General features: G+C 44.2%; 1 protein-coding gene across 1 annotated transcript in view; it reads right to left on the reverse strand.

Annotated features, from left to right (window-relative positions):
* Positions 1 to 3111: 3111 nt before the first annotated feature.
* Positions 3112 to 13107, reverse strand: part of AIF1L (allograft inflammatory factor 1 like) — a 153109-nt gene continuing 143113 nt past the window's right edge. Inside the window, exon 6 of the mRNA XM_077478017.1 lies at positions 3112 to 7195. Within this exon, the coding sequence (XP_077334143.1) occupies positions 7108 to 7195 (88 nt within the window). The 3' untranslated portion in view covers positions 3112 to 7107. The remainder of the gene's footprint in view (positions 7196 to 13107) is intronic.

Genomic DNA, 13107 nt, shown 5'->3' on the forward strand with positions numbered 1-13107 from the left:
CCCAAGACCTGGCATCTCTCCTGCACCTCTGGCTGGCACTTTAGCAAGCACTGGGGGAGGTGGAAAGCGGCGATCGGCAGCTCTATGGTGCCTGTGAGCGGCGGGATCTGCCTGGGGCTTGTAGTTCTCTTTCCGATTGTCAGTGTATACAGTGGAGAGGAAAGGGGAGGGGTCTCTGACCCGGGCAGGTATCAGTTTCACTTTCAGTGAGTCGCTCTGCTTGTACACTGTTTCTGATACAGGCCCCTCTCTTCTCCACTGTATACACTCGGTAGAGAAGAACTAAAAGCCCCAGGGAGATCCCCCTGCCTGTGGACACCATAGAGTTGCCGATCGCCGCCTCCCACCTCCACCACCCAGGTACAGGGAAACCTCTGGAAGGGGGGGTCAGCTGTCTGGGTACCCTGATGTAAAGGGGGGGGGCCCTCTGGGGACACTAATGTAAGGAAGGGGCCTTCTTGGGAACTAAAGTAAGGAAGGGGCCTTCTGGGGAGACTAATGTAAGAGGGGTTGCTCTCTGGGGAGACTAATGTAAGAGGGGTTGCTCTCTGGGGACCCTTATGTAAGAGGGGTTGCTCTATGGGGACCCTTATGTAAGTGGGGGACCCGTACTCAGATATATATATATATATATATATATATATATATAATATACATGTGCATGCCCACCCAAGTGTATGACTTTCTTTTCTTCGCTGCTATGGGCTCTAGCCCGAGATCTTTTGTAAACCTACAACAACCTTGGTGGGGGGCCTTCATGGTTTCTTGCACCGGGGCCCTGAAGATGCTAGTTACGCCTCTGACCAGAACTGAACAGACAAAAAATAAAAAGCCCCCCGCCAACGTAGAGTCAGTACCTTAAATACCACACCCCCAGAATGCACAGCAGGAAAACACTCCCACTGGGCTGGTTCCGAGAGAATAGTGGCATTCAATGCACCCAGCTAGACTGCATTTCTACTCTTGCCGGTGGTGACAGCGACACCTGCGGTCAAGGAGAACTTAGTGCAACCCAGCTGTACTGGTACTGAATTCAGAAATTTAGAGAAATAGTCCCGAAACCCAACTGTGGCTTCAGGCAAATTAACTTTTCAAAAACCATAGCGTCTGCTCATCCGGAGCCAGACCTACATTTATATATTTTAGAATGGGGTTCCTGGAGATTGTGCAGAATTTTAAAGGGTGCCTTAACTGGAAAAAGGTTGAGACACTGGTTTATGCATTCCTTCATCATATCCTCAGTTTGAATTGCCTAGATTTTAGACTGAACCTGCCATTGTAGGCATTTACAATAGATGAAACTGGAGTTTTACCGCTTGCCGACCGCCTCACACCGATATATGTCGGCAGAAGGGCATGTACAGGCAAACTAACGTACCTGTACATTGCCCTTTTAAGAGGCGCGGGTCTAATGTAAACAAGCATCTCCCCGTTCTGCCTAGGGACAGTGTCACTGATCTCTGCTCCCTGTGATCAGAAACAGAGATCAGTGACATGCCACACATAGCCACACCCCCCCCCCCCCATTACTAGTTAAAAAAAATTGTTAATAAAAAATTAAAATGCCATAAAACTATCCCCTATTTTGTAAACCAATCAATAAGCGCTTATTGTGTTTTTTTTAACCAAAAATATGTAGAAGAATACGTATCGGCCTAAACTGAGGAAAAAAAAATGTTTTTTTATATATTTTTGGAGGATATTTATTATAGCAAAATTTAAAAAATAATGTGTTTTTATCAAAATTGTCACTTTTTTTTGTTAATAGCGCAAAAAATAAAAACTGCAGGGGTGATGAAATACTACCAAAAGAAAGCTCTATTTGTGGGAAAAAAAGAACGTCAAATTTGTTTGGGAGCCACGTCGCATGACCACGCAGTTGTCAGTTAAAGCAATGCAGTGCCGAATGGCAAAAAAGTGCTCTGGTCTTTGGCCAGCAAAATGGTCTGGGGAAGAAAAGCCTAATGCCGCGTACACACGAGCGGAATGTCCGATCTTGTATATGCCTCATCAGACTTTTTACATCGAAAATTCTGACAGACCCAGAAAGAGAACATGTTCTAAATATTTCCGAACCAATTCCTATTGGAAAACCGCTCGTCTGTATACTGTTTTGATGTACCAAAAACGACACATGCTCTGAAGCAAGTACGAGATGGAAGTTATTGGCTACTGGCTATTGAACTTCCTTTTTCTAGTCCCGTCGTACGTGCTGTACGTCACCGCGTTCTTGACAGTCAGACTTTGGTGTGACCGTATGTACGCAAGACAGTTTGAGCGGAATTCCGTTGGAGAAACCTTCAGAGTTTATTCCGACTGAAAAAAACGCTTGTGTGTACCCGGCTTAACACTATCTATCCTTAAAAATTCTCCCTCCCCCTCCTTGTACCATTTCTGCCTAACTTGTATATATAAAAAAAAATCTGTTTCTAATTTTTTTTTCCACTCTGGTCTGGTTACATGATCCCACAGCTCTGGCTTCCCTGTATCAGTGAGCAGCTGCTGCAGGGGAGAGGATTGAGCATCAACAGTTGAGCCAGAGTTGGGCTCTCAGAATTCCCAGGCATGGTTGTGCATTTCCTAAGCTGCAGGATCAACATGACCATATTACAAATAGGTAAGTACACATATTTTTTATACAGGGTAGGCAGGATAGGAAGGAATAGGGGGAGGGATTTTTTTTTTTAGGAATAGCAAGATTTTTTTTCCCACTTTAACAACACTTTCCAGTAAGGGTAGATGTAGACATCTCCCTCGACTCTAAAGCCTGATCCACGTTGGGATCGCAACTCCACGGGCTACTGACAGTCGGTGAGGAAGTAAAGCAATGCCTCCTGTTCTAACCCCATTTTTGGCAAAAAGTGGCACGACCGCATACATTGCATGTGGCTGCGGCACTTTCCCATTTACTTGAATGTGTAGTGTTCTGTAGGGGGAACTTTACTGTGGGTGCGAAACATCCCCGTCCGCTACCTATTGCAGCTCAATGGGGGCCTATGATGGATAGCAAAATCACAGCTCAACCATGCATTTTTACCGCCCCCATCCAACCACAAGTCTAGACAAAGCCTAATAAGAGAGTAGGATACAGTAAAAAAAAACACAGACGGATAGTATTCACAACTCTTTACAAAATATACATTATCAAGATATTGGATAAGAACATTAGACAAGGAACAATAAAAAGAAACATTCTTGCTTTCTACTCCAGCCTGTGTGCCAATACAGTACAACACACACTGGCTCACACAATGGCTAGGTACATACTAGGAAAATCAGTGCTCCTAAGAGCTTACACTCTAATCAGATTTTAAGATAAAATGACAACATACAAAACATGTGTAGTTAGTGAAGGCACTGAGAGGTAACACTAATGGGCTCATTCAGTAAGGCAAAGAACGACTTGAGGCGTGAACCAAATTGGTCCGTCGGAATTCATTTTTAGTCATATTTTGGTTTGCTAAATTGTGATTGGTCACTGTGTGCCACCATCGTTCCTTGCACTGTTTTACTGAATAGGCCTGTAACTCTTCCCGATATCAGTGGTTCACATTGAGGCCTAACTGTAAGTGAATAGAAGGACTATGGGACTAATTTCTGAAGGTATATAAGAGCTGTCTGTGGTGCCCTACAGTCAACCAATCTGGCTGTTGCAGGGCTTCTACAATCAGACAGGAAGCATATTTATAAAGCAGAAAATAATCACTTTACCATTTACCTAGAGCAGGGATCTCCAAACTATGGCCCTCCAGTTGTTCAGGAACTACAATTCCCATCATGCCTAGTCACGTCTGTGAATATCATAGTTTTACAATGCCTCATGGGATGTGTAGTTCCGCAACAGCTGGAGGGCCTGCATTTATAACAGACATTTGACACCTGCACTGGCACTTAAAGTAATATTAAACCCTCAGTTATTTGAAGCTGAATTGCAGGAATTCAGCCAATTTGTAAAAAGTGAAGGCACCCTATGAGTTAGGTCCAAGGATGTGCATGGCATCTCCTTGGCTTATCTCTATTATTTACAGATGACAGTTTTATTGTTCTGCCGGGAACTACAGTGGGGCTGCGAGAGAGGAAGGCAGCTATGCCCACCCCTCGTCTCTGCTGCCCTTTCAGAGAAGCCTTTGTATTTTGTGCATGTGTTCACATAATACCAAGGCTTCTGTGATTGGGCAGAAGGAGAGGACGGAGGAACATAGCTGCAGTGGCTCTCCTGTTCAGGATGCAGCGCTCAGATGGATCAGCATCACTCTCCCAAAACTACAGCGATAGCCATCTTCCAGGAGTACTATAAATTGTCAGATATAAATAATAGAGCTAAGCCCAGGAGGTATCATGCACCTTGCTGGACTTATCATAGTGTGCCTTCATTTTTTACGAATCCTACAATTCAGCTTTAAAGTAGGAGTAAACTCCCATCTCTGACTTTTACCTATAGGTAAGCCTATAATAAAGCTTACCTATAGGTACTGTAAATATCTCCTTAATGTGTACCGATTAAGAAATATTTACTGTGACATCACTGGTGCAAGCACTTTGAAGGAACGCCCACCTGGGCTGTTTCTTCGGCTCCCTCGTGCATGCGGGGGAGTGACATCATCGCGTCTCCGGCCAGTCACACAGCCAGAGTCCACAAATCCAGAGGGAAGATGGGAGCGCCTGCAGCTCTGACATCTAGGCTCTGGAAGGGCTTTGTTTTAAGGTACGTTTAACATAATGTGCTAGGATGCGATGCATACTAGCACATTATGACATTACCTTGCAGGGTACAAAAGGTAAAAATAAAAAAAACAAAAAAACGTCCAGCTGTCTACTGCCACTTTAAGCACTTTCAGCAGACATTTTAATCTCTTACTGAGTATGCAGCTTCTTTAAATCAGTGCTCCAGGTTATGCTAGTGCCTTGACTGCTGCCCCAGTTTCCTGCATCGGGGTGGCTACCTTCTCTTGCAGAGATCTATGGAGCGACCCTTGCTTTCAGAACTGGCGTTGTCTCCCTAAACTGTGTGCATCAATAGAAACACACAGCTCCATAGCCTAGGGTGGCAAGACATTTCCATGGCTAACAGACTGGTTCCAAAATGCCCTGTCCACGGTTATCCATTTCCTGTGAAGACAGGAAGCTGAGGGAAGCAACACTAAGAGAGCAGAAGCCAAATGTATAGCAAAGTTATATACTGCAAATGCTGGCTTAACAATTTTAACAAATAGTTTCCTGGGAAATGTTTATATTATTGTGCTCAATGTGTTAAACTAAACAATGTTGAGGGTTTAATACTACTTTAATTAAAAAATTATGTTTTCTCAACACCTAGACATATTTTGTTACTAAAGGCATACCCGGGTCTTACAGGTATGTACTTACCCTATCCAGGTCGTGGCCTTGGCAGCTTTCCCCCGTGTCTCCTCCCGAGTCTCTGCATTCGCTTCTCCTCCTGGCCAATTAGGACTTCCGGGCCAATCGGGTCTCGGGACCTGATTCCTGATTTGCCAGGAGGAGAAACAGGAAGACATTAGCAAATATTAATTTGCGAATGTCACACAGCTGGGTGGGCTTAGGGCACAGTGCTCTGCATCCCGAGCCCACCCTTTTTGAAGCCAATTAGAGCCTCTGGTTGTAATCATGTGCTTAAAAAAAAAAAACATTGAAATTCATGCGTCTGGCACCCTGCATGTAGATTAGGGCCGGGCGCATGGATTAGCGGGCAGTGTCCCTGCACCCCGTATGAGCGGCCGCCACTGCTCTAGACCTAAACAAGCATTTAACTCTCGCAGTACAGGGGATACCCCACTGCAATGGAGAATTTTTACTATTCCCAGAGTTGGGGTTTAGGAACTCGTTCACACTTTGTGCGATAACTGGTGATTTTCTGCACATGATCAACGCCATTAACTGCAAGGGCACATAGAAAACAACTGCAACAGCCCTTGCCATCCCTCTAAAAAGCAATCAGTGGTGGACTACTCTTCATAAGATAGCTGAAAGATGGCACACCTGTTTTAACCCTTAAAAGCCCATCCTACAACACCACAACCATGTATATTGCACGGCCATTACAGTGCGGACCCATTCACTTGAATAGGTCATGTTCAGCAAGCAATACTGGCAGCCGAATGTGACGTGGAGGGGGTGACATTTTTTCCCACAACCTCCTCCGGCCGCTGTTCTGGATTTGGTCTGAGGGGGGGCATTAAGACCCCAGCTCAACCATTTATTTTGACCTCCCCCAGCAGCAAGTGTAAATGCGACCTTGGGGCTTGTTCACATGGATGACCAGGGGGTTGTAAAAGTGCCTGAGCCACGGTTTTGTGGTCCAACTACAGAAAGCCATGTAGCCACTCTGTATACCTACCACAACCGCTATGCTTTGGGGCCGTGACATAAATTAAATGGCATACGGTACCGCTGCTGAACATGACCCATTTAAGTATATAGGGCACACGCTGTAACTGCTGCAATGCAACAGGCGGTGATAAGGGGATATATAACGTCCTCACTGCCTGCCATACACCCTCTGAAAAAAGTGTTCCACTGTGGATCACTTTTTAGAGGGGTGGCAAGGACTCTAACAATAGCTTTCACCAGTGTGAACCAGTACTCAGTTATGATGGCCACTATGAATCGTATTAGTTACTTAAGGGTTATTGTATTTTGCATATCATTAGCTTGGCTGTATTAAATTGGCTGGTAAGGTGTCTGTATCTTTAAAGCTTGACCATTCTACATCACAGCAATGGCCGCCGTCTCAACGGGCATTTTTATAAAAGAGCAGCTTCGCTGTGCCCAGCAACCAATCAGATCTTGCCTTTCATTTTCGGCAAACCTATTCAGACTCTTTGATTTCAGACACTTTTTCTACATAAAGGCCCACAATGTGTCACTCAATCGTCTTCCCTGTAATAAATAGTAGAAGCTCTATAGAACAGTCCAGGAAAGAAAAAGGTTGGTCAATAAAATAGAGAAATGAGGAGAAGGAGGAGGTATGAGAATGAAATCCGTCCTCTCAAGGCACTTTGTCTGCTGGGGAATGTCCTTTGTAGCAGTGCTTGGAACAACGCTTGGCTTTGTACACAGGAAGCTGGTGCAGGCCGCCATCTTGTCACTTCATGGAAGGCTGCTGATGTCTCTCCTCGGTGGGGGGCCTGCAGGCTTTAGAGGCGTTTCGTTGGCCTTTCCTTCAAACATCATGATGCTGCAAACAGAAAGCAAAGGGTTAATTAGGTTGCAGTCTAGATGATCATACGGGGTGAGCTCAAAAGGGTTCAGATCCAAGTCTGCACCCACCTGAGCGATCTTGATACAAAGCCATCACTGTACTGGTCAATTATGAATGGCCGAGGCATTCCCCGCCTTACACCGATCAGCCATAGCTTTATGACCACTGACAGGTTACGTGAATAACGTTACATAGTTACATAGTAGGTGAGGTTGAAAAAAAGACAAGTCCATCAAGTCTAACTTATGTGTGTGATTATATGTTGGTATTTCATTGTAAGTCCCTGTATGTTGTGGTCATTCAGATGCGTATCTAATAGTCTTTCAAAACTATCGATGCCCCCCCGCTGAGACCACCGCCTGTGTACTGGAATTCCACATCCTTGCCGCTCTTACAGTAAAGAACCCTCTACGTAGTTTAAGGTTAAACCTCTTTATCTCACATTTTTTTTCCAATACTTTACTTTCGCAAAAGGAGAGAGACATGCGGTATAGTACAGAGACATACCCCAGATATTGGGATCAATAGACTTACACAAAAATACAGAAGACAATATCATTACATCTGAATTAATGCACTTATAGCCTTGACTTTTCACAAAGATGCTAATGCTTAACGAGAAAAATCTGAGTTATACAAAGTTCAAAGAATCAGAGATGGCCCAAGGGGGTCCTAAAAAGAAGACAAAGGATGGAGGAAGTGGGAGGGGGGGGAAGAAAAAAAAAGGGGGGGTAGGAGTTCAGCTTTTTAGCCCACCATCCAGGCAAAGGAGCTCTCTGGATGTGACCTCCCTTCATAGGGGACTTAGAGCTAGTCCTGCATACTCCTCAGAGTACACAAATTTACGCCAGTAGAACCATTTTTTAGTATATTTCCCGTGAAAGTCTCTCAGTCGCTACCAGGTCTTCCATTGCACTTATATCGGTAACCTTTTAAAACCACTGTTCTTCAAATTTTAATGAGTGGCCACGTGTCTTATTAAACTCCCTTCTGCGAAAAAGTTTTATCCCTATTGTGGGGTCACCAGTACAGTATTTATAAATTGAAATCATATCCCCTCTCAAATGAATAACATTAAATATCTTGTTACAATGGCATCTGTGCCCGTGCTGACCCGTGTCCATGGCCAAAAGCACCTACAATGGACACATGGTCAAACAAACTATTGATTACTTGGATTTACAGCTCTATAAGAATAACAGATATATCAATACAAGAACTTTTAAAATGACAGACAGAAACGGGTATATCCCGACCCACAGTTGCCACCACTGACAGTGGATTGGCAACATACCAAAGGGTCAACTAATGAGACTCCATAGGAATTGCAGTAAAGTAGAAGACTATGACATCCAAGCATACTATTATAAAAAGGTTTGTACAAAAAGGGTATAAAAAAAGTGAACTTATGTGGCTGAAAGAGAAAGTCAAAAGAATGGATAGAAAATTGTTGATAGAAGATATAGTCGAGGAAGGAAAAAAAAGAAGAAAAACAAAAATAAACACATTGATATGGCATTTCTAACAGGATTCAATATACAACACAAAGCCCTGGAAATGGTTATAAAAAAACATTGGCCAATCTTACAATCGGACAAAGTCTTTAAAACCATCATACCTCCGAGGCATACTTTCATATACAGAAAAGCGCCAAACCTAAGAAATAGACTGGTGCATAATGCCATAGACCCACCAAAGCAAATAAAAGTCTTCAAAGACCTTAGAGGTTTCTTCAAATGTGTGCATCTCTTGAATGAGAATGTTAGCAAATTTTCATTCGATCAGCACATGCAGTCAATTACTGCAGCCCTGATCAGTGTATTCTGACAGCAGAGGAGTCCCTGCTGTCAGAATATAACACAGCGGGGAGTATTCCTCCATCCACGTTGCTTGTGTGGATGGGGGGAATCTGTTCACTGTTTTTTGCTCAGCTCGCTGGCTGATAAAAACAAATAATCCATTAATGGCCAGCTTAACTCCTGACTAACTGCTGGGAGGGGGGAACAGGGGGAACTGAGCTGTTGAGTCATTGCCTAGAATGTGAGATACACTCCTGAGTTACTGCTAGGAGAGGGAGCTGCTAAGTCACTGCTTGGAATGGGAGTTGAACTTCTAGGTCAATACCGGGAGGGGGGGGGGGGGGGGGTTGCAGGGGCAGCTGAGCTGTTTAGTCACTGCCGGGAGGGCAGAGCCAGGTGAATTGAGATGCTGAGAGATGCTTTTACTACTGTGAAATTGACAGCTAAACATTATGTATGGCGATTTATGCATAGGTACATTGGTACAGCTTGGATGCTGGAAGTATCTGTTGTAGGCTCTAATAATAGTGGTTGCCCAGCGGCTACCATGCTGCACACAGGAGGTTGCCTGGTCCGCACAGGCATCATTCAGAGAACATTTGCATTTTTCCAAGTTTGTACCCATAGGCGTGTCTACAGGGTATGTCAGATCACCCCATGTGCATTAGCATTATCCAGGAGCGGCACCAGGTGGGTGGTGGGGTGGGTGCCAGAGGCCTGTGTAAATGCCCCCATTATATTAAAGGCTAGGTTCAACTTTAAAAACACCTTACACCCATATTTATATGCTCCCAATCAACTTGTCTCCCACCACAAAGCCTCCTCCATGCGACAGCAGGTGGCGTTCATGTGTGTTTGAGCTTTGGGGTGCGCACCCTAATGCAATAGGCTGCACACACCTATGTATTTACTTATGCAATAATTGCAATACTGAAACTTCAGCTTTAAGAATGAATTGCTTCACAATGCCTGCGGTTACAGAGGTCATGACTAAGGTACCTCAGATGCAATCCTAACCCTGACCCTTAAACGCTAACTTCTACCCAATCCCACTCTTTTACCCTAACTTAAGCTTACAAGAAAAAAACATTGACACCAATGATGGAGTAAAAAATGTCTCTCAGCCGCTTTTTTAAAACAACACACAACAAACATTTCCTTAAAAACAGGAAACTAAAAAAAATAAACAAAAACACCAGAAAATTTAGATTGCCAACCCTTGGAGGCCCCAATTATCAATTATACATTTCGTATCTGCATAAGTACTTACATGGTCCCTAGCCACACCACACCGGCTCCGGGGATGAACCACATCCATACCTTAGGTGTGTCCCTAAACTGATAAGCACACAGTTTGTTTAAACTGCCTCCAAAGACGCCACAGTTCAAAGTGTGAAACTTCACACCTTTGTGCCCTGCCCCAAAAACCAATGCCCTCTGCACCCCATCCTGTAATCCCAGAGCCCGAAGATCCATGCCCACCACGTTAAGGTGCAAACCATCGCTGCGAAGATACCACCAGGTATCCACCTCCAGCTCCCAATGCTGGACCACAAAACCTCAGTTTCACGCTATGAACTTCAACCTCCTTATTAATTTAAACTCTTGCCCTGTTTAGTTTGTCCACAGACCTGGCAAAACGGCAAGACATGCGGCCTACGATATCCGACCAAACCACCACTGTGTGAGGAAAAGCCATGAGCAGCCTGAGGACGTCAAATTTGACATCCAAAAGGTGTCTGCTGGACCTGACACCCAGATCGTTGTCACCAGTGTGCAAAACCAGGATGTCAGGAGCCCTGTCCCAGCATGAAACCCTATGTACTTCTGGGACTACCCTGCTCCACAACAATGCCTATCCATCTGACACTCGCCTCAGACCTACAGAAACCTAGCTGACGGCCGTTAGGCCTGACATCAGCCCTCTTTGTACCCAATGAACAAAGGAGTGGCACAAGATCCAAACGAGGCAAGTATGATCTGAAAAGAAATACAAAAAATGACACATAACACAAAAAACAAAATCTAACACACAGAAAACACAGACCACATCAAACAGGAATGACACATAAGACGCCCTGTGAGGATCAAGGTATAAGAATAAAAATGGTTGACAGTATGTTTCTTATAAATGCTTATCTCGTCTGTTTTCAGTTGTTTTAAAGACATCATTCTTAAAGGCCGGATGGGTGCAGTCACGTACACACAAAGAGGAAGCCATGTCATAAGGGTCAACTGCTGCATCAGCTCTAAGAGCAGAAGACACTTAGAAATTGCCTTTTATAGAAGTTGTTTTGTTTCAACATTTTTAACGCCTGTCTGTCTTTTGTGTATATAAGAGCTGTGTGATAATAAAGAGACTCAGAGTGAGTGAGTGCGACCGTCTGAGCAGACATACTGAGAACTCTTTCCGTGTCTCCTTGCTTAGATAAGACTCTAATAATAATTGGGAAACGGTAACATAACTTATGAATAGGTGACTTGCAGTAGTCACACCTAACATTTTTGGCGCACGAACAAGGGACTTCGCTAAAGAAACTACAAGAGGCGAACGAACATAAGGACGGAACGAAAAGGTCGGGCACATCAGGAACCACAGACAAAAACCTGCGCAGGTAAGAAAAGCTTTATTTTCTTATAAACTCTGTGCTTCTTAGATTTGTGCCCACCCGATCTGTCTGTATTGTTCTTCAGGTAAAACCAACCTCTGTAGTAAGCGAGTCTTGAATTTAATATTTGACTTATGTTACCGTTGTTTCTTGTCTGTCTCCTTGTCATCTGTCTGTTGTGACTGAGATAAGCCCTGTTTGTATGGTGTGAATTGAAACATATATCATCCCAATGGGTAACGGAATGCGCCCTTAACTCGTAAGAGTACTTGGGGGTCCGACACTTAAGTTTGATATACGCTTTTTGATTCATGAGCCTAAAAACGGGTTGAAAGTATAAGTCCTGACTGCCTCAATAAAGCAGGAATAAGAAACGATTGCTGAGAGATTCCATGGTAATGGGAAGGGAATAAGGTCTCCACAAAGTCCGGAGATCTAGTTATATGTGTTTGGCCACCAAAAGGAATGCTTGTATATGTTGTAGCCGTCAGTCTGGTCATAATATTTGTCAGTTGGCTAGCATATAAAGTAATTCGATTTCAGAAATCTCATCCAGGAGAGGTTTTTAGTATTTTGGCACCCTAGGAGGAGAAGGCAACGAGACACTTAGTAAGTGATCCAAACGCCACCTAGGCAGGACTGTCAAAATGGGCCAGACACATGGTAAACCCCAGGAGGAATCTCAGAAATGTTATGCTGTTAAAGACATAATTACAATGTTGTATGGGAAGGACAAGGCACAGGGCACGAATAGGGTTCTCAAGAAATTTGGAATGGATGGAGAAAATGGGCTAAGTGTAGAAGGTTGGGAGAATATAAAGAGAGACAGACAGGGGGAGGTCCTGCAGAACAGATGGGTATCACAAATACAATGTTTAATTAAGGTTTCCAACAGGGCTAAAGAGGAGGGATGGAAGTATTGTCATGAACAGGGTGGATGGGACATGAAGGTCCGACGCAAGAGTCTCCCTTCTGCTCCCGAGGATGGAGTAAAAACGGAAGGTACTCCACCTCCTTATACCACTACCACACCGGGTAGCGAAAGACCAAAACTTTATCCTTCCTTAAGAGGAAGAGGATGGGTATGCCGAGTATGCGGTACCCAGAATACAGACTGGGCACAGGAATGTGTACATTGCGGAGCTCAAAGACCAGAGTCCGTAGCTCCAGTCCACAGTCGGACTAGGGTAATACAAGTAAATAATCCAAATGCGGGTCAAGCAGGACAGCCACCTACAGTGACTCAACAAGTCGTTCTGAGGACATGGGCACCTTGGTCGGCTGACACTCTTATGGCATTAATACAGAATGCTCCTGATCCCGTAGCAAAACCTGCCGCATTCTGTAGATTCGTGACACAATTACTAGACACACATGAAGCAGCTTGGCAAGATGGGGAAGATTTGTGTAGACATAAAATGACACTGACGATGTTTAATCAATTTATGAATGAAATTGCTCCACATAGACCACAAGGGGA

Source organism: Lithobates pipiens, unplaced genomic scaffold (assembly GCF_037356315.1).
Source record: "Lithobates pipiens isolate NorthernLeopardFrog02 unplaced genomic scaffold, aLitPip1_a1.2 Scaffold_1, whole genome shotgun sequence".
Classification (NCBI taxonomy): domain Eukaryota; kingdom Metazoa; phylum Chordata; class Amphibia; order Anura; family Ranidae; genus Lithobates; species Lithobates pipiens.